Below are 22,501 nucleotides of genomic sequence, written 5' to 3'. Positions count from 1 at the left end.
ATGGGGGGGGTGTTCCTTTGAAAGGGACTGTAGAAAAACAGACTTTTTATTCTGTGAAGGTTTTTTGCAGCTTACAAATTCTCAAAAAAAAGAAAAGCCCAAATTGGTTGAACTTGAAGTTCCCCTCCTCCTTTCTCCTCCTTCAGAGCCTTTTTCTAAACCTACTTCCCTTAAAATGACTTTTATTGATTTTCACTCAATGAGAGTTATTCTTCAGAATGAGGATGGAGGGGTCAGAGAGAGAAATTTACCCTGTGTTACCTGTGGAATAGGTGTACCTCCGTATCTAGTCTTGTTTTATTTGTTCTGTTTCCTGTATCCAGAAACCTGCACACTAGGGATCATTAGGTCCTCTGTGTCTTGGTTGGAGCTTGAGTACAGTACACTAATAGATCAATTTATGTGTTCATTCATTCAGCAAACATTTATTGAGCAGGCATGTCCTAGGCATTGGAGATACTAAGATGAATAAGACGTAGTCACTGCCCTCAATGACCTCCAGATGTACATGAAGGCACCAACTTGGTGGGGGTTGGGGTCAGGGAAGGCTTCCTCAACGAGGTAACTGAATATCCTTCCTTAGGGAATCCTAAGAGACTAAAGAGGTCAGCCTTGTAAAATACATATAAACATCTAATCAAATTGGCCAATTAGAAGGACATTTATTAAGAAAGGACAGTCTTTTACCAGTATGTCCTATGTTTCTTTCTCAATTTTTTCCTTAATTTCTTTGTCTCCAGTCTTATCCCTCTCCAGCCTATGTTTAAAATTGCCTCCAAAGCTATTTTTCTAAACCTTGATCTGATCATGTCATTTCTGTCATGAGAATTTTTAATGGCTACTCATTCATTCATTCTATGTAATCATTGATCACCTCTTGTGATCTTAAGTGTTTGGGATGCAGTGGTGAGCAAGCAGTCCTTCCTTTTTTTTTTTCCTTAAAGATTTATTTATTTATTTATTTGAGAGACAGAGACAGAGATAGTGACAGAGATAGCGAGAGAGAGGGCAGGAGCAGGGAAGAGAGGGAGAAGCAGACTCCCTCCTGAGCAGGGAGCCTGATGCGGGGCTCGATCCCAGGACCCTGAGATCATGACCTGAGCCAAAGGCAGACACTTAACCGACTGAGCCATCCAGACGTCCCCAGTCCTTTCCTTTAAGAAGCTTATAATCTAGACAAGGAGACAGACAAGTAAGCAGACAGTTTCAGTGTAATTTAATGCTAGCTTTGACAGGGTAAGCACACAATTGTGTGGGAATGTATAGAGGAGCACCTTGTCCTGTCTTGGAAAGCCAGGTAGTGCTCCCTGAATCTTGTCCTTAGCTTTAAATCAATTCAATCTAACAGATACTAGTATCTATTGTGCTAAGTCCTATGCAAAACAACTGCTTTTAAGCAGATCAAAGTCTAGTGGAGGTGCCTGAAAATTTAATCGATAATTCCAGCACAATGTGGTAAGTGGATGGATAAATGCATAGCATGCTACAATAACACAGATTGAGGAAAAGAGAGGATGGTAGTAGTGGAGCTCCCTGGAAGAGACAAGGCCTAAGCAGAGGCTTGAAGTATGAATAGAAGTTGGCTAGATATTGCATCATCCAGATCCTTAACAGACAAAACTCTTCACAATCCGTTGATCTACTTTTCCAATGTGCCCTTATATCTTCTATGCCTTTGTTTTTCAAATTAGAAACAAGAATCCCTGGATTATTTAGTGTTATACATGTGATATGAGAAAGTACTGGACAAATGTGGTGCATCTTTCTGAAGCATCAGTTTTATCAGCTGCTAAATCATTGAGAACACTGTTTTATGTTCAAACATAATATATTTGTGGAGTTGAAGGCAAATTTTCCATTAATTTTTTTCAAGATAAAACCTGATACATAAATTTCAGGCTTGCCCTTAGACACCATTATCCACCATCACCCCTTTCTTGTAGAAAAGTTTGAAATGCACTATCTGAATGTGCCAAGAACTTTCATGTCTCTGTGCCCTAGCATATGCTGTTCCCTCATTCTAGAGTACTCATCCCACTTTTCTCCCTAGGTAAACTCACTTTTCTCCTCCCTAGGTAAATTTTATCCTTCAAGCCCAACTTAAGCGTCATCCCATAATAAACTTTTTTTTTTTTTTTTTTTTTTGAGAGAGAGAGAGAAAGAGCGGAGGAGAGGCAGAGAAAGAGGGAGAGAGAGAATCTCAAGCAGGCTCCACATCGAGCACGGAGCCCTGAGATCATGAGTCTGACACTTAACCGACTGAGCCACCCAGGAGCCCTTGTAATGGTTATTTTTTGAACACCCACTTCAGTCACTGCCTCCTTTCCTAGTAGCTCCAGGTAGAGTGAGCGCCTCCCGCCATCCTTTACTCAGAATCTCCATTACAGCATTGCTCACATTGCACAGCACCGCTCACTAGCTGCTTCCTCATTTATTTCTGCTGCTGGAACTGTAAGCTTCTCTAGGGCAGGGATGGACTACTTTAAAATTTTTTTATTATTAACATATAATGTATTATTTGTTTCAGGGGTACAGGTCTGTGATTCATCAGTCTTATACAATTCACAGTGCTCACCATAGCACATACCCTCCACAATGTCCATCACCCAGCCACCCCATCCCTCCCACCCCCCTCCGCTCCAGCAACTCTCAGTTTGTTTCCTGAGATTAAGAGTCTCTTCTGGTTTGTCTCCCTCTCAGGTTCCGTCTTATTTCATTTTTTCCTCTCTTCCCCTATGATCCTCTGTCTTGTTTCTTAAATTCCGCATATCAGTGACATCGTATGATAATTGTCTTTCTCTGGCTGACTTATCTCGCTTAGCATAATACCCTCTAGTTCCATCCACGTCGTTGCAAATGGCAAATTTCGGTTTTTCTGATGGTTGAGTAGTATTCCATTGTATATATATACCACATCTTCTTTATCCATTCATCTGTTGATGGACATCTGGGTTCTTTCCATAGTTTGGCTATTGTGGACGTTGCTGCTATAAACATTGGGGTGCAGGTGCCCCTTCGGATCACTACATTTGTGTCTTTGGGGTAAATACCCAGTAGTGCAGTTGCTGGTTCGTAAGGTAGCTCTGTTTTCAACTTTTTGAGGAGCCTCCATACTGTTTTCCAGAGTGGCTGCACCAGCTTGCATTCCCACCAACAGTGTAGGAGGGCTAGGCTATTTTAAAATATATCTTTGTGTCCTTAGTGTTTGGCACAATAAGGGTCTGTTGAATGTTATTTATATGGACCATTCCTTACTCTGCATCACCTCTGCTCTTACCCAAAGTAATATCTCCTTTACTTCTCATTTTCAGGGAATGATGTGTTCCATGAATGTGTATTTTCCAGACAACTGAAATTTACTTCCTAAAGTATCAAAATCTGCTTTGGGTGGGAATTAATTTTTCTAAGTTTTTACATACTTGCTTGCTCTCGTAAGTAAAATATACTAAGCATAATGTGTTCCTTGATGACTTTTCCCTGAAAGCATTAGGGTTATGCCGGTTTGGAATTTGTGACATCCTCTGGGGCCGCTGATGGGATAGGGCTTTTTGCCTCCACACTGAAGAACTCCATCCTCTTCTGGTTTTTGAGTTCTTGTGCTCGCTTCTTGTATATTGGTCACCGCTTCTGGCTGTGGGTATGCTTGCTCTAACCACATTGCCCTTTACTCCTTTAATATGCTTTTTAATGGATACTAAAATTACAAAACTAATATATGTTCACTGAAACACAAACAGAAGCATTTGAAGCAAAAAGTCCCTTCTTCATTCCTGCTCCCCCCCCCACTCACCCACATCCCCACTCCCACTCCCTGGCATAACTATTGTTGGCAGTTTAATGTATGCCCTATAGGTCATTTCTGTCGATATGTGTGCATACTTGGGTACATATAAATATCCAATCACTTTATGTGCGCTGTACACTGTTATACGACTTGCTTTTCTTCCCATTTGACAATATACAATAGATATTCTTGCATGTCAGTACATCCAAGTCTATCTCCTTCTTTTTAATGGCTGCCCCCTTTTAATTTGACGATCTTAATCAGCTGTGAATGGGAAAGCCAAATAATCAAGCTTATTAGAATTGTACCTAAGAAAGAGTAAATCGGCTCTGAGTGAAGGCTTGAGGAATTCTCCTAGGAGTAAAATGTGTTAACTTTAGTGCAAGGACTTTGTAATGTTTATTTTGGTTATTCAGGGGCCCTTTTTGCTTATTTCCTGGTCCATTGTGTTTTGGATACCTGAGGTTGCTGGACAATGACCCGTGAATTCATGAGGTATTACATATTCAATTTTGCATTATATAATTTTGCTATGATTTTGTGGATTTAATTTTTTCATTATTTCATCTAATTCTTTTTTTTTAATTTAAAGATTTTTATTTATTTATTTGACAGAGAGAGATATAGCGAGAGAGGGAACACAAGCAGGGGGAGTGGGAGAGGGAGATGCAGGCCTCCTGCCAAGCAGGGAGCCCGACGTGGAGCTCGATCCCAGGACCCCGGGATCCTGACCTGAGCCAAAGGCAGACGCTTAACGACTGAGCCACCCAGGTGCCCCTATTTCATCTAATTCTTAAGTACTTGCATCATAGTACAGAGCACTGAATATGGTAGCAGTTAAAAATACTTGGCTTGATGATTGACATAGGGCTTCTTATCTATATCATCTACCTGTGAGAATGTCCACTGGATTTATGAGAACTCTGGAAGCTGATCTGAGGAAGCCTTTTGCTACTAATGAACATTAAAGTACTGATAGTATCTTGTCCTATAAATAATAAAATCCTATTTCAGATTTATATAGGGTCTTCCTTCTGCTTCATTTACCACAGAAAGTGGCTACATCCTTTTGTCTTTTTTTTTTTTTTAAGTAGGCTCCACGCTGAGCATGGAGCCCAACAGGGGGCTTGAACTCATGACCCTGAGATCAAAGTCATGACCCTGAGATCAAGATCTGAGCTGAAATCAAGAGTCAGAGGCTTAACTGACTGAGCCACCCAGGCGCCCCTATCTTTTTTTATTTTTAATTTTATTTTTTTAAGTAATCTCTACACTGAATGTGGGGCTCAAACTTAAACCCCGAGATCAAGAGTCACATGTTCTACTGACTGAACCAGCCAGACACCCCTAAATCCTGTTGATCCTACCTTTAGGTCTCACCGCAATGTGTCCCCTCTTCTCCATTCACTGCCTCAGTACCTTGGTTCAGGCCCTACTAGATCCCAACTGACTTACCTATCATAAACTTCTTAACTGGTCTTCCTGCCTCCTGTCTAACCTCTACCACACTCACCCAGTAACTAGTACTCTTTTTAAGCAGAAATCTTACCATGTCACGCCCCTGAAAAACCCTCTAGGGGTTTCTCATCAGTTGTAGGATAAAGTCCACTTTCCTTAACTTAGTATACATAGCCTTTTGTGATTTGCCGTACTTGTCCTGATTATCTCTTGCTGCTCAATGCCTCATACTTCAATTTCTAGGGAAATCAAGTGGCTTATAATTCTTTCAACATATCACACAAGAGAATTCTCAACAGACACTTGTTAAATGAATGAATGAAACACCCCGTTAGAGCTGGGGTGACCATTCAAACTGCTCAGCTGAGGACGGTCCCTGTTCACACCGGTCATCGCAGCATAATTACTAATAGTGCTCCTTTTCACTATCAGACTTGTCTCACACCAATATATTACACGGTCATCCCAATTATAGCAGCCATCAAATTGTTTTCTACCTCTAGTTTCCTCTACCAGATGGTGAGCTCTTTGGGGGCAGAAATTTTGTTTGTTCATTTTATTTTTATATCCTCATGTATGCATTCAACTAAAAGATTGCCACTGTTAGATACTGAGGATATAATGTTGAATAAAACAAAAATGGCTCTTGCCCTCAGGAAGCTTACAGTCCAGCAGGAAAGAATAATCTAATGGGAAGAATAGCACCTAATCCAATACATGCTGCTGTGAATGAATGACTAAATGTGGATTAAGACTTAGAGGCTCCTAAACAACCCTAATCCCATGAATTACAGATACAGAAATAGTCATAACCATAGAACTCCTGATTGATCAAATCAACCATTTACTTAAAGAGTTGCTAATTAAGAATTTGAAATACAAGCCACACGTGTACACCTAAACATACATGACGTGTAGATGCTACCTTAATGTTAAACATAAGAAACAAGGACCGTGCAGTAATAGCAAGAATGAGACTCTGAGGGCTCTGTGTTTTTAGAGAGACAGTTTGTAATCCTATGTGGTTCTTTGCTGAGTGGATTATCAGTATGTACCCTACCCCCCCCCCCCCCCCCGTTTTTTTTTTTCAGATGGGAAATCTGAGGTTTCAGAAACTGAGCCATAAACAAAGGAATGATTTCCTAAACCAGGATTAGATTTTGGTTGGGCTTTGCTTTCAGAGCTAGGAGTACCTGCTATCCTAGACTTGTTAACCATGTTCCATGGGCAAATTGCAAAAACCCTTTCAACCTCAGTTTCCTATTTTACATATAAAATAATGATAATATTGTCTCCAGAATTAATCTAAGGATTAAATGAGGTTATGTAAAGGCATTTAGTCCTGTAACCTGGCTCTTAGAAGACACTCAGGGAATGTTAGTTCTCCATCCATTTCCCCCTATTTATCTTTCTGTCCTTGGTGAATTTAAAAAAATGATATAAAATGATTTGAAAAAAAGAACTGCAATATAAATACCAATAAAATTTTTAATTCTTGATCCTGGGTGCTAAACTAGGCCCTCTCCACCATCTCTAAAAGTTGTAGTTTTATTTATATTCATCTGTTATCTTATTGTTATAGGCAAAGACCCTGAGAAGCATTCCAGGAACAAAGCAGTAGGTAAGATTTTTCTGGAAAAAGGCAGAGTTCATGAGGGAGCCAGGATTTGGGGGGCATTCAGCTGCTGTGGGTGTCAGCCTTCAAGATTTACCCATTTACTCTCAGTCTTTTGGTTCAAGAAAGGAAGAAGAGCACCAAACCATCCATTGAGATCTCTCGGGGTGGGGGAGGGGGGTGTGATGAGGGGGAAATGTGAACAAAAGCAAGAGCTCTGTTCAGTTACCACAATGTCCGGCGACCCCAAGACTTTCGAGCTCTTTCGTGAGGGCCAGCAGGTCTGTTCTCCAGGAGTGCCCTGGGTCTGGACTCCATTTCCCAGAGTCCCTTAGTGCCCTAATGTATTCAGTGCTCAGAGTGCCTGTATGTGTGTGAGTGTGAGAGAATGTGTGCGTGTGTGTGCGCGCGCGTGTGTATGTGTGTGTGTGTGTCTCCGAGTCCCTGGGAGAGTGGAGGCTCATTCACTGATTAGAGCCAGCGCTGAGAGGCAGCACTGCTCCTTCTCTCACACCAACCGAGTCTCTTGATCTGTACATGCAATCCCAGGCAGCTCGCGAACACAAACCCGGGGCCAGCCGCCTGCTGCTGCTGCCGCTGCCGCCGCCGCCGCCGCCGCTGCCTCCGCCGGCTCTGCGCACCCGGGACTTTTCATGCACCACACTCACTGCCTCCTTCCCTCCGTGTCCTGAAAAGTGCGACCGTTCTCCCAAGGAATTTCCACGGCAAGTATGGAGACCAGAAAGGGGTGTGGGTGTGTGCGCGTACACGGAGGGGTGGGTGCGAGAGCGGCGGGTTGCTCGGGAACCTGACTAACTTTCCGGGTCCGTTTCCTAGGGATTCGGGCGGCTCCCCCCGACCGGGGCAGGGGCTGGGACCCGGGCTGGCGCGTCTCAGATCTCCGCGACGGTGCCTCCCGGCATCGGTGCCCTGCGCGCTCCGTGCGCTGCCTCGCTCAAACTTTCCGTCTTGAGTTTTCCTTAATGTGTTTTATTTGGGGGGTGCGAGGGGGAGGGACCAGACGCGGGAATTGGACAAGTAGGGAGGGTGAGGGGACAGCCAGGGAAGGGGAGCAGGACTTCTTTTCTCCATCTTTTAATAAGCCCCGTTCCCACTTTGTTTGGGTCGATGGGGAGATAGCCCTGTCGCCGGGCTCCCCCGCGTACCCCGCGGTGATTTCCGGCAGGGCCCAGCCCGGGCGGTGCTCAGTGGGGAGCCCGAGGCGGCGGGCAGGATGGGGAAGGGGAGATCCTAGTGAGGAGGCTCCCCACCGCCCCCACACAGCACACCACCGGCCCGGCATCGGTGCCCTGCGCGTGGGGTACCCGCGCACCGCTGGGAGCCTCGGGCCCCCGGGTGCTCGGCTCACTTTTTCCCAGCGGGGGCGGGTGTGAAGGGCGTGGAGGGCGGTGGGGGTGGGGTGGGGGGAGTCGCGGCGCGCAGGAACGAGGCAGGTGCTGGCACTGAGGTGGACCGTTCTAAACGCAACCGGTAAACTCCCTGCTCCGCCCGGCTGGACCGGCCTGGCCTTAGAGCAGCCGGACCCGTGGGGGGTCTCCCGGGATTTTCGGGGTCGGGACTCTAGCCCCGCGGTTGTACGGAGCCGGGCGGGAGGACCGCCGTATAGACAGCCGCGCGTGGCTCTTTTTGTAGTTTTATTTTAATCTTAGACCTGCCTTAAACTGAGTAACAATTTCTCTTTCTCCGACTTGAGAACAAAACTTTTCAGCGAGCACGCAGGTCGCCGCAGTCCTGCGGCCACCGCCGCCGTGCTCGTCAGCCCCTGCGGAGCGACCTTCTCCGCCCGGAGCCGGGCCCCGCCACCGCGGTCCCGAGCCTCCGGCCGGTCCCCCTCCCCAGCCCCGGGCTTTTCAGGGCTCGGCCTGGGCGTTTCGCCTTTGTGCTTTGTAAGGGAAAGCCTTTTCTTCCAGGGCACAACAAACTTGGGCGGAGAGCTTCCGTGTGGCCCCCCGGGCTTGGCCGCCTACGGCGGTGAGACCATCCGAGGGGATGCCGGGTCCGTCCTTTGCTCCAAGAGCCCCTCCAAGAGCTCGAGGGCCAGGTGGACCCCGGCCGGCGAGGGCGCGCGGGAGCCCCGAAGTAGCGGGGGCTCCGGCTGCCCGGAGGCAGAGGAAAAGCTCCCGTTTCCCGTTCGGAACGCGCTGCTTTTTTTGGGCCCTGGCCGTGGCTCCAGCGGAGGGCCAGGGCCCGGGCCCCGAGCCGGGCGCGCGTCGCACCGGGTGGGTGCATGGGGCGGGGGCGCTCTGTGTGGGGTTCATCCCTGCCTGGCGTGGCGGGGCTGGGCCGTCCGGGGTCTGTGGCCTGCGCCGCCTCCCTGCCCCAGGAACAGCAGAGAGGGAGGACTCGGGCTCTCTCTGCCCGCGGTGCCCACCAGCCACGTCTCGCCTCCAGACCCCGCTCCGGACTCGGCTTGAGGGGCAAAGGGAAAAGAAAGGAAAAATAAAGAGGGAAAAAGGGGGCGGGCAGTGAGGAAACGGCGGGTCAGACTGGAGGGAGCAGAGCGGCCAGGGATGCCCGTCCTCCTCCTCTGCGGGTCTCGGGGGTTCTTGCGGAAAATGGAAAATGAGCCGAGGGGGGAAGGCAGAAAGAGCGTCGAGGAAGAGATGCGGGAGTCCTCCGTTCCCATCCCTCCTGGCCCGCGGAAAACCGGCAAAAGTGGCGTGAGTTCGCTCGCTGCGATCCGGGGCGAGGTGGGGGAAGGCCGAGGACAGGGCGGCGCCGCCCCGCTGGTGACCGACGGGGCCGGGCGCCCAGCGAGCGGGGACACACACCTGTTCTGCGAGCTGCGTCGTGTGCGGCGGCCGGACGGCGTCGGCGCGAAAGGCAGAACTCTCCCTCCCTCACACCAGGCCCGCAGTCCCGGAACCGGGAGGGCCCGGTTGCCCCGCGCCGGCCCGCATTTACGGGAGCGCCAGAATCCATGAGCCCGGTGGCTGCCTGCCGAAGCGGTGGCGCGCGGCGATGAGACCCGGGTGACCCGCGGGGCGGGGTTGTTCAGGGGCACGAGGTCCTTGGACTTTGATCGAAGGCAGCCTTCCCCCAGCCCCTGTCCGGCGGGCCCTGCCCGGCTGTGGACCTGGGCTCCTTGCACTTGTCGGTTCTTCCCTGGCCGGCGCCCTGGTTCCCCAAAGTTACAAGCAGCTTGTTTCGTGCGGAGATTGTTGGGACCTAAAGTATTCTTTGTGCAATGGCAGCCGAGAGCTGGAGGGAGAGGTCAGGCCAAGGAGCGGTGGGCTCGGCCCTGCGTTGGACCCAAGTTTTTGCAGGTTTCGCCTTCACCTCTTCTTCCTCCGTTTTCCCTAAAAGAGTTGCTTTTCCCTGGCTAAGACTCCTACCGGCTGAATTTTGCACCCGCTTAGCTGAGCTGGCAGCCCCGCAGCCCCGCACCCTTCGACAGGCCCGGCTATTTCGGATTTGCACCCGTTGGCCAAGCCCGGTCTGGGTCGGGGTCCAAATCTGGGACCGATACCCGGCCACGTCTGAATCGCAGGCGTTGGCCCCAGTCTTTGGAATAGTGTTAAGCTTATGCTTCCTGAGCTCTTGCATATGGTGGTAAAATTTCTGTTAGAGCGGTGTTTCCAAATACCCCCTGGGCATTTGGTGTGCGGGAATTCTCTTCAAGCGAAGAAGTCTGTGAACTTTAAAAAAAAAAAAAAAAATTCTTTCCTGAGTTCTTCACAACCCCCCACTACCCTGGCCCCATTTCCCATTGTTCTCTGCTTTTTAAGTTGCCTGTTAATTTTTTAAAAGTTTATTTATGCAAAGGAAAAATATCGTTTAATTTGTTCTATTATTTTAATTCCTGGCTTTTGGAAACTATTCAGAGACCACAAAAATGTCACCTGTTGTAATAAGCAGAGGAGTGTTGTGTGTGCGTTTTAATTGCCAGCAGAGTCGTAGTTTGGTGGGCGTTCAGAGCTAGGGCTCCGGGAAAGAGGCTTTGCAGCTTTTCTTTGTGGCAGTCATTTGCAAGTGGGTTTGGCTCCCAGCTGCAGTAGCAGCAGCGCCGCTTCCTTCTACGCCGATCCCAGCGCGGGTCAGGAGGCCCAGACCCTGGACAGGGATGGTCAGAGGCCGGGGTGGGAGATTGCCCACTCTCTGAGACTTTCTTTCTGGCTTTCGGTTTTTCAATGCGAAAGTGGCTAGTTCGCGCCGGAGAGCGTGGAGCGCTGCGCATCAGCTCAGCTTCAGACATTTTCACGTTCCAAACGCCAGTTTCTTCGTTTCATTTGTCTTGGTTCTGGCATGTTTAACCACGCAATTAGTAATCTCACTAATTATTCAGTTAGCTGGCGTTTTGTAATCACTTTAAACCAGGGTCGGGTGTGTGATTTAACAAGCAAACAAACTCCCACCCATACAGACCTGAACCAAACCCATCACATCAAGGATTTGAAAATTTTTAAACTCAATATTTGTTGGTTCCTCCGTCCAACCTCACTGCCTGCCAGACAATTTATTTAGCTTCGTGGATTGATCCCTCCTCCTTGTTTAGTTAATTCAACAAAGACTTTTTGCAATCTGTTTGGAGTTTGTCTGATGCCGTGGAAAAGTAGCTGATGATTTATTTGGTTGCTTTTCGATTTCTGTCTTCAGCCCTTCTTTCTCCTCCTTTCAGCGGGGATGTCAGCTGTTATTACTTCCTATTGATCCCTTTGCAAAGTGAGAAGTGAACTAAAATTAATGTCAATTCCACTGCTCGGATCAATAGCTGGAGTTATTTTAATCTGGATTTGCACGAAGTGCTAAATTAAAAAAAATCAGCATAGAGGCAGAAAAGTAACAGTTACTTACTTTCCCTTTGCCTGGTTCTTTACAGTCACCCAAATGCTCCATCAAGCTGATTATCTTACAATCCATATTTTTTTAATTAAGAGGGTCAGTTAGTTTTCTTATTTTGGGTTCTGTGTTTAAACCCATGACATTTTGACATTGGGAGTGTATTAACTATAGATTTTCATAATGACTGTGGTCTGCTGAAGCCTCATCTATACAAGTTGTTAATGTGAGGAGGAGGTAAGAAAGAAAAGGAAAAAGAAAAAAAACACGCTCCCCCTTCCCCCACAGAGACCAACGCCCACACAGTGGAGTAAAAGAGATGTGGCCTGGAAAAATATTGTTGATTTATTTTCAGTATAATGAAGTTTCAAATGAATAACCAGGTTTGAGTGATTCACCGTGTTCTGTTGGAGTGTCCGGTGCTGTCGCCAGATTACTAATTTATGAAACTCATTTAACATAATGAGGTGATCCAGGAAGTAAAAATAGAAAGTGAATTCTCTGGGCGATTGGTTATTTGGGGGGACAACATTCCACCCTTTATCCTCCCCCCACCCCTAGTGTATTATGTTTGTCCTTTTCTCCTGCTTGCCTCATGTGATATTGCTTGAGAGACAAGTAGTTAGTTATTTCTGTTATGAAGAGCTGCTTAGAACCCTTGGAACAGCCCTGGACCCACTTTAGAGCGTCCATGTTGTGTGACCATTAATCTGACTTGAAAACAGCCAAGAACAGGATTCCCAGACCAGACTTGTCAGGCTAACTGGCTGTCCTTGGCAGATCATTCCCTGCACTGCTATAACTTGACAGGAAAGTTATTTAAAATTTGGAAGAGAGAAAAATCCGTTAATGTGAGATACATAATCTGGTAATTTAGCAATGATGTCTATAAGGAGAGATGCCAAATGAGGAAGCAGTCTGATGGTGTGCACTCATCTTCCCAATTAATAACAGTCATTGACACGTCTGCTACAGGATGAGAGAAGGAAATACTCTCTTTGCACTGCATTAAGCCAAGGGGATTCATCTACAGTTTAACTGAGGCTTCTGTATTTGAGGGAATACCAAAGATACTCCATTATCTAGGTGTTTTTTTTTTTTTTTTAAGGGAGGGGGCAAAATCTCATTTGAGCTATGACTCGATTTAAAGATTATGATATGTAGCAGATGGTGATTTTTGGTTACACTTTGAGTTTCATTAAGTTTCTATGTAGTGTATATTTTTGAAGCTAATAAATTCTAGTATTCCTCTTATGTTATCCTGACTTTTGATATATAGCCCTTCTTCCACTCCCCCAACCCCCCACTCAAAATAAATTTTGAAATGGAATCAGTGGCTATGGAAATGTACAACCTAAATTTAAAAGGGAAATTGAAGGAAGTCTCTCCCAACTCCAATTTGTTCCAGGGGCCTTTATCAGACATCAACTCTGACTGGGCCCAATAAGCAGAGCAAAATAAGTCAGAAATTTTGTTAACATTTTGCTCCAAATGTTAATGGCAAATTCAAGGCTGTTTACAAATCTACTTAAGAGCGAGTGCATTAGTAACTAAAATTACCGATCCGTTCTTTGCTGCCCCTGGAAGACAGCCGCTTCTAGAGAACATATGCCAAAGGCACCCATTATGGTGTTAAATATTGTCGGAGATGCCAGGCATTTTACTGATGAAGGTTTTGTTCCTTCTCAGAAAAGAGAAAACCTGTATGATTAGAGAGGGGCGTGCATCAAAAATAATACTGCTGTTGTCTCTTCACATAGCACTTTTTTCTGGAAATAGCCTTAGATGATACATGAAGATGTGTGTTGATGTATGTGCCAATGTGTGTGATTTATCCACACGTACAATTCATACCAACTAGCATGTACAGATGGTCTAGATGTGCTTGATTTAGGAATTTTTCAGCACCAGGGCGTTGTCAGGGGAGATGAAGAGAGAATGTGTTTGTGGGGGGTCATATAGGTAGAACCTTGCCTCTGTTTGAACATCAGGGCTGCCATGAGAGGTGTGTGCAGGTGGAAACCCTTTAAAATATAGACCCCACCTAATCTACTGGGTAACTTGGCCTTCCAAAGCTCATTTGCTCAGGGAATATTGTATTTGGAGGTTTTATGATTTTTTTTCCTTTGCTGGGCTCAGGCACATTTCACCCGGAACGTGTAGGGACCAAAGTCAGCTACGCGTACATCACAGTAAGTTGTCTATTGATTTTCCTGAATGAAAATGGTCTGATGCTGCTGCCCACTGGCTCCTAAAGCCTGTGGTGTCTCTTGCCCGAGCATCTGTAAGCCAGAAGGATGGTGTTTCAATCACTTGGGGTTTCCCTTTTTTTCCTCCCCCCTTGACCTCCCTCCCCCCTCTTTTTTTCTCTTTGCTGTTTCCGCAGGTCTTAGAAGGGGATGATTCCCCAGTAATATCCCCTGCCCTGATCCAAGGTGCTGCTCGGCCTCCCTCCCAGGGAAGACTGCTTCTTGTGTGACACGAGCCTAAGAAAGAGACTCCGATGGACTTACACCGGGCAGCCTTCAAGATGGAGAACTCATCCTACCTCCCCAACCCGCTGGCATCCCCAGCACTGATGGTCCTGGCGTCCACGGCTGAGGCCAGCCGCGATGCTTCCATCCCTTGTCAGCAGCCACGACCCTTTGGTGTACCTGTCTCAGTAGACAAGGACGTGCATATTCCATTCACCAACGGTTCCTACACCTTTGCCTCTATGTACCATCGGCAAGGTGGGGTGCCAGGCACTTTTGCCAATCGTGATTTTCCCCCTTCTTTACTACACCTCCACCCTCAGTTTGCTCCCCCAAATCTAGATTGCACCCCAATCAGTATGCTAAATCATAGTGGAGTGGGGGCTTTCCGTCCCTTCGCTTCCACTGAGGACCGGGAGAGTTATCAGTCAGCCTTCACGCCGGCCAAGCGACTTAAGAACTGCCATGACACAGAGTCTCCCCACTTGCGCTTCTCAGATGCAGATGGCAAGGAATATGACTTTGGGACACAACTGCCATCTAGCTCCCCCGGTTCACTTAAGGTTGACGATACTGGGAAGAAGATTTTTGCTGTCTCTGGCCTCATTTCGGATCGGGAAGCCTCTTCTAGCCCAGAGGATCGGAATGACAGATGTAAGTACTTCGGTGTGAGCCTTCCCTACCCCCGGCAAACCCTGCCTCACAGTAGTGTTCAACAGGTCGCTGGCAGTTTTCATGCTCCTAGGAATGGGGAGGGCCAGGTACTTCCCACTCGATGGCTGCGGAGTGCTAACATTTACTTGTCTCTTGTCGATGAGCATTGACAGTTCCGGGAGGACATGTTTTTCTGAAGGTAGCCAGAAGCAAGTTGGCTCCACGCTGCCTCTCCCTGGGGCATGATTGGCTTATTCTCTGGGGATTCTGGAGTGAAGAGGGGTGCTATATATATACTGGAGTGAATGTCATTTTATTAGAAAGTATAGGTTCCTAGGAAATTTGGGGGGCCTGAAGAAACTCATCCATCCCTCCTCTCTTTGCTATCCTCATTATATTTCTCTGAGCATTTTTTTTTTTTTTAGCTTTTCCATTGAATCACATCCAGTGGACTCCACGTGATTTTATTTTCCCAACTCTCAGCCCTTGTCCACATGAGGCTATTTTTCAGAGAAGGACAAAGGTGTCGTCAATCACCATAAAGCATTTCAAACAGCTGTGTTTTCCTTGCGATCGCAAGGCTAGAAAGCCGACTTCTCTTGGGATTTAACAGGTTTGCTGGATGCTTATCCTGGGGCTCACTTTTAGGACTAGACACGGTTGACCTGTGTGACTGCTCCATATTTGATGTTCACAACAATTATTAATTTCTGCTTATGGAACAGTTTTCTCGTGTTCTCCCAGTGCCTCGTTAAGCTTTGGCGACCCTCGCTAATAGTTGGAACTAAACCTTTATTTGGAACTTGTAGACCAGGAGTGCTGAACCCTGCAATCTTCTCCTCTAATAGAATCAGAAAATAATTGTGTTCTGACGCTTTTGGGCTATGGGTAGGCAGAGCAGTTTTCTTCAAGCCTGGTGAGAATTTATGAACTGAGGGTGTTTTTCCACCCAACCCTTTGTTCTAAGATTTGCTTCATTTTATTTTCTTAAGAAAACTACATCTGAGGTTTGCTTTCCCCTCTTCTCTATTTTTTTGTGCTCCTGTCCTCTCCATAACCACCAATACGAATACCATTTTTTTTTTCTCTTCTCTTTATGATGCCGAGGAGAGTAATAGAGACATTGCCGCTCTCTCCCCTGTCGGCACTGCTTCCTCAGGCTGTCTCCTTGAATTAGGCACTGTGTTAACTTTCCTGCGCTAAAAGGCATCTGCCTAAACCCAGCGTACCTTTTCAATAAAAGTCATCATAAAATCAACCTGCCTTGTAAATCCATCGCTCTTTGGTTTTGAAATATGTAGCAAGTGTGTCTTTTATGTCAGCGTCTGTAAGCCCGAGACCTCCCCACTTCAGGGACAAGCTGCCAGCACGAGTGCCCGTGTGTTCTCTCACTTTGCTTGGGCTCTTCTTCCTCTGTCTCCCCTTCTGGACAGCTGACGTGTGCATTACCATCTTGCTTTCCCGGTATACCTGCTGAAGACATTGGCGTTGTGTTGGATCTGTTGTGTTTCACTTTAGTGCAGTTTTCATTTGTCAGCGTGCAGGTGATGGACGCAAGCTGTAATCTGACCTCTGGCTAAAGCTGGCCTGGGTGAGAGTGCGACGGATTCTGCCCCTTTTTGCTCCAAATACAAGTTGAAGATGCAATCCTCTCAAACCTAACAGTGCTGCAAAGTAACATCTGGAGATCAAGATTCCTTTCTTCTCACCCAGCAGATCCGGCTGGTCTCTATTTTTCTCTCTTTTTCGCCCAAACCTGTGTCAGACCCCCAGAGCAGGAAGAAGCTTGTTAGTCAAGTCAGAACTCATAGATGTGTCTATCCATTCCCCCTCTGAGTGTCAAAGCCATAACTCTTCTGTTTGCTTGGTTTGCATTGTGTGGTGGTGCCATCCCCCATGGAGATGGATCCCTCACACAGGAATACGCCTGGGTGGAGAAAAATTAAATGAGTCTATCTCCCAAAGTGAAATGGAGTTCTGACCTTGAAATTAATGAGATTCTGATCAGAAGAGTGGGGAAACTTCTTTATTTCAAATTGTAGTGTTATAGAAATTGGAACCCTTTCCCCTTTTATTTGCTTAAAATATTCTTTCTTTAGAGAGTACTTTGTCTTCTCTTTTTTCTCTTGCCCAAACATAAAACCTATAGGCGTGTCTATGAGTGTAGGATGTTTTGCACAACCACATTATTATCTAGAGTAGCATTTGTGACTAATCTTTAACAAGAAACAAAGGTGCAAAGTGAAGAGGAGCCTCTTAGGCTGTGATAGCCCTGGATCTGGGCTCCTTCCTCCTTTTCTTTCCTTAGGTGGCAGAGCAGCCTTCCCAGGGCTGTACTGGGTAGCGTTTGTGCTTTTGAGTTTGAGTTTTTGGAAGGCGGGAGAAACATTTTTCTGTGGGGAAGGGTTAAGAGGCACTGTGACAAAGTGTGCAGCAGCTTTCTTGGCTCCTGTCATATGCCGACGTGTGTCGGAATATTTATGGTCTGTTTTATGTAAATACATATTTAAGGGCCGTTAGAAGGCCTGATTATTCCCACTAGATGCCTTTCAGGTCCTCCCTACAGAACCGTTTTGAAATAAGTAATATTTCTCAGATAATCGAGTGACAGTGTACAAGACTGCTTCCAAAGGGAGAGCTTAAGGGGCAGATGGGGCAGTGAGGGGGGTGGGGAGGCCAGAAGAGAGAGGATAGAAAGTGTTCAAAAGAGCAAAGTAATAGGATGCAGTGGCTTTTGGTCAGATTGCCAAAATTAACTATGTATATTCTAGTTTTTTATTCTTAAAATTTAGAGTTAATTTCTGATGTGGTTGACTTATTTTTCAGTTCTCTTCATATAAATAAATTTTTCTCGTAAAATGTAAAAAAAAAAAAAATGGTTTAATTAAATACAACAGTAAAACTCCTAAATAGGCACTTAGCTTTAAGGGTTTTTTTTCGGGGGTGGGGGGCTGAGTATGGGTGTGTGTGTGTGTGTGTCCTTTCCTTAGAGTAGAAGTTTTATGACTGAGTTTTAGGTCAATGAAAAATCAGTTTTACAATGGAAACACTGACAATTTTTACTGTCGCAGCCACCCCCTGCTCACACACTGCATCCATATGCAGATATGTCCACATGTGAGAGCATTTGAAAGAGGGGCCTGCAGACATGGTGTAATGCACACGTGTTCTTTCCTTAAATCTGGGTGCTGATAGGCAGGATTTCTTTTGTAATTAAATATGCATTTTTGTAGGCCAAAATGTAGCTATTTGGGTAAAGTATTGTCTCTCCTAGTGGATGATTTCCAGTTCTTGCCTGTTCATCTGCCTGGCATCACAGGTGATCCGTGAGGTAGGTGTTGGGTTCTATGGAAAAAAAAGAAGCCTTTACTCGACAGGACTGACTTATTTGCCCTGGAGAAAAGGAGAAGCGTTTTGTGAGAAGCCGTTCATGGAGGATGCGTAATTCCCCAGGAAGGGAACTGAGGTAACTCCTGTTTATTGTCACTCCCTGAACCAGTCTCCAAGGCTTCTTGTCCAGGGAAATGAAGCTAAAATTTATGGACCAATTACGAATAGTCCACGTGTGTCTTACATATGAAGTGTCTACAGATATGTTTCCCAGGGCTTTTAAAATAAACATTTCCTCATTAAGGAAACTTTACAACAAAAGGGAAGATAAGTATTGTCTGCTGCCTTGTGCTAGAATCTATACATTTATTACCCCCTTAGCACCCTGGCTCTTATCATGTGTATTTCCTTGTTCTCTGTTGGCCATCCCTGGGCCCAGATTCCTGCCTGGGTGATACAGGTTTTTGGTTTTGGGTTTTTTTGTTTTGTTTTGTTTTGGGTTTTTTGGGGGGGGGGGCAGCCTGCCAGTCATTCCACTCAGTCAGCCCAAATTAGAGTTGGCTATATGCATGTTCACCAAAGGGCTGAGAGGAACAAGAACTGTCCCAGTTGGAGCAATGACTGGCCCTGCCTTCTGATTCATCTCAGGGATGAGCACTGGGCATTGACCCTAGAGTGGCCCTGTTTCCTTGGCCCTTGCCTGTGTCAGGCAGATTCACAGGTAGGCAGGAAACGGGGTGGCTCACAGCAGTTCCTGGATGTTCTGCTTTGCTCTCATCTTTGATGTATTTGAAAAGTCATTCTTGAGCCCAAAAAGCCCTGAGTAGGAGATGGTATTTTGTACTCAGGGGGAGAATGTGTCTTTATAAAGGCATGTATCGTCGAAGACCCTGTGTCCTAACAATCAGATCAGCTGAGCCCACATAGGCCCAAGGGCAGCCTGGAATGAGGAGTCCCAGCTACATCATGGGGGTGGTATTAAGGGGGATACTTCCCAAGGACTCTGGGACTGGAGTGGCCAGGGACCCTAACCTGGGCTTTTAGGAGAATTGCTCTTGCTGGGGAAAATGTTTGGGACAGTTGTCAGGTCACCAGGCTCAACTTCTGGATTGTAGCTGGAGCAGATGACCACCGTGAAAGGGCCAGCGGATCACCAGAGGAGATGGGTCAGATGGTTCCCTCCGTACTGACTGCCCAGAGCTAGCCCAGTTGTCGCTCAGCTGCTCCCCAATTTCTCCCGGAGCCCCTTTTCTCCTCCCTCTGGGGATGGAGGGCAAGAACTGCTGTGATGTGTGGTTGTTTCTGGTTGTTCACTCCCAGCACAGTCATGGAGACTCCTTTTCATGCTGCTGGGTTTAATTGTCTTGTTGGGATAAAGAAATGTTTGCACAGCTAAAGTGGGGCCGGGCTGGACGGGAGCAGTCCCTGATGGCTGCAGAGCCATCTGGCCTGGCTTGGCTTGGCTCATTGCGCCGCTCGCCCGCCGCCCGCCCGGCGGCTGGGCTCGCTCCCGCTCCCGCTCTCGCTCTCTTCCCCTGTCCTCGCTCCACGCCGCGCCGCTCTGGTCGGCGGCTGCCTCCTCGCGCGGCCGGAATGCCTAATCACCATGGTGAGAAAACGGACACCGCAGCCGTCCTCCCTCCTCGCCTCGCGCCCTCCCTCCCATCAATTGTCATGCAGAAGTGATCCGGGCTGCCGTTTCCTCGCGGCCGCCAGCCAGCCCCTCGCCGCTCCCGGCAGAAGGGTGGCTGGTAATTGATCGTTTGGGGGAGGGGGCGCGGAGAGGCGCGAGGCCCGGCCAGGGGGAGGAAGGACCACAGAGCGGGCACCGTTGGCTCACTTGGAAAGGACCCCCCAGCCTCCGCCACCGAGATGGCTTTCCAGTGGTTTCAGAAATGTTGGTGACCTCGCCGTCGCTCGGCCGGACTCGGAGGCTGCGGGAGAACTCCGGGCGCTGCCCCAGGGCCGGGCGAGCCTCGCGCCGCCGCCGCCGCCGGCGCCCGGGACCCGCGGGCCGGCCTGGTCCCCCACCCCCGCCCCGCCCCGCCCTCCACCTCCCCGCGCCCCCAGGTCGCATTAGGAACCGAGCCCTCGGTCGGTTTCCTGTCCTGTCGTCTGAGCCGCAGAGGGAGTGTGGGGACGGGGTGAGGGGACAGGGAGCGAGTGTGACCGGGGAGGGGGGCACGCCCACGGGGGGTCGGGGTGATGGGGGATAGGGCGGGAGGTGCGGGTGGGCGGATGGCGGTGTGAGGAGGCGAGGGGACCCCGCGCGGGCGTCCGCGGGGAGGGGGCGTGGGGGGCGAGGGGTGGGGGGCGGGAGTGGGAGGAGGGTGTGGGGGAGGGCGCGGGGGCGCGTCGAGGAGGATGGACGTGTGTACACGCGCTTCTGGAGCTGGCATTTCCCTCGGCACCCGACGACTTTGAGGTTTCTCCTGTAGATTTGAAATGTTTTCCCCGTCTTGCTTTTCAAATTTGTAAAACGTTCCGGGAAATGTTTCCCAAGCCCTGGGGTTCGTGAATCCGCAGGATGGCTGGTATTCGGGCGAGGCGAGTCTCGGTCGCCTCTGACGGTCTGAGGCTCTCAGCCAGCACAGCGGGGCTTGTTAAAGTCCGGGCAATTTCTGGAACTCTTCCCACGGGAAGTTTTCCGGGGCTGCCTTCCGGTCAGCGGCCCCAGGTTGATTATTTGGTGGCCCTTTTTTGTTTGAAAACAAAAAACACACATTGTATCCTAATAACAAAAGTTGCTCTCCCTCCCCATCCCCTTTCCTCATTAGGCAGAAGAGGAAACTGAAAAAATAGAATTATATTTTCATATTAGTTTTTCTTATTTTTAACCCTTGTTAACTACATCCATCTGGTTAATAAATATTAGCACACATTGAAATGTATTCTTTGTAAATACTCGGCATTTGGAGTGACAATACTTTTAGTATAGTTATATTTTCATAATGGTTTTTCATATTTTTAAGTCTTATTAACCACATCCATCTGGTCAATAAATATCAGCATACATGTTGGAATGTACTCTTTATAAATACTTGGGATTTGGAGTGATGATACATTTTAAGTGTAAAATCCACACAATTGTAACACCAAAATTACAGTAATTTTTGGATTTGAATATTCTCTTCCAGCAGCTTAACAGCATTTCCCAGTGCCATTTCTCCCCAAAAACAGATGAACTGCAGACTTGAGGATAACTTATTGCTGTAGAGCAGCTAAAATGCCTTCACGTTTTAAAAAAATACCATTTAAATTGTGGCGTTTGTGGCTGAACAGAACCTACAAGTGTGTGCTGTGGGTGGGAATTTGTAAATATCTCTTTCTTTGGGCAAGGAGGAGAATTTTCTGCAAAAGAACTTTCACCTACTTAGTCTCTCTCTTAGGCCCTTTCCAGGAAAAGATCCTGATTTGGGACTATGGGTTTAGGGCTGGAGAAAAGATAGGCTGTGGTATGAATCAGCAAACCTGGTAGATGCTAAGTAAACAGGAGGAATTCATTCCCTTCCATTTTTAAAATGGATTAGGTTTTTCTATAATCTTAACCACAGTTTAGTTTTAGTGCTAAAAAAAATTTCTGGGGCATTGGTGCCAATCACATCGAAGGGTTCAGTATTAGTTGAGTATTAAATAAATTAATGGTGTTGATTATAATCTAATTTTTCCTCCAAGTTTTCAGCAGTTTGCCACTCTTCAGCATTGTGCTGGATAATATCTATTAGACTATGCTATCCCAAAGGTGTAGAGGTCGGAGGAAAGAAAAGAAGAATTTATTTATGCCTTGAGATTTAATAATGACAAAAGTAGGGAGGGAGTTTTTCAAGAGATATGTGAAATTGCCGTTCTCAAATATAGACTTATTGTCTTGATTATTTGGGGGTACCAAAAGAATCTTTCCTAGCTTAAAAAATAATTTAAAATTTGCTTTTCTCACCTAACACTCTAGAAACCTAAGATCAGAGGCTATCCCCTTCCCAAATGTTTTCTCACAGCATTACATCCCCTATCATGGAGTCCACAAATGCTGACCTGCTTTTGATGTGTATTTTAAAAAAACAAGTTCCTACCCAGGTCTTGGTTGAGGCTGGAATCAGACAAGTGATGTGGGGGTTTTGTAGACACATATAACCATCTGGCAATTCAGACATTTGACCGTCAGTTTTCTCTGTGGAATGTGTTCTGATTGAAGATGACCTAGAGGAAATGAAAGTTGTGTTTTTGGGGGGAAGACATGGTGCTGCATCCAGTACATTCTGTTCAGCAGGCATGGAGCTTTAGGAAAGTCTAGAGCTATATGTGTGAAGAAGGAACCTTTTGGTACAGTCTCATGAGAAATCAAGCCCAGTAAGCCTGAGTGTGACTCACCAGATGAGGGTTGTCTTT

At 47.1% G+C, this 22,501-nt stretch overlaps 1 protein-coding gene across 2 annotated transcripts in view; it reads left to right on the top strand.

The window, feature by feature from the left end:
- Positions 1–7,324: 7,324 nt before the first annotated feature.
- The window catches only part of RNF220 (ring finger protein 220), a 221,782-nt gene continuing 206,605 nt past the window's right edge, over positions 7,325–22,501 (top strand). The window contains exons 1-2 of one of the 2 annotated variants that reach the window (XM_032430498.1): positions 7,325–7,582; positions 14,044–14,785. In XM_032430498.1, coding sequence (XP_032286389.1) covers positions 14,161–14,785 — 625 coding nt within the window. In that variant the 5' untranslated portion in view covers positions 7,325–7,582; positions 14,044–14,160. The remainder of the gene's footprint in view (positions 7,583–14,043; positions 14,786–22,501) is intronic. The other variant, XM_032430504.1, reaches the window with a different exon arrangement.

Source organism: Phoca vitulina, unplaced genomic scaffold (genome assembly GCF_004348235.1).
Source record: "Phoca vitulina isolate PV1807 unplaced genomic scaffold, GSC_HSeal_1.0 scaffold2, whole genome shotgun sequence".
NCBI classification, from domain to species: domain Eukaryota; kingdom Metazoa; phylum Chordata; class Mammalia; order Carnivora; family Phocidae; genus Phoca; species Phoca vitulina.
This window is presented reverse-complemented; position numbering and strand designations above follow the sequence as displayed.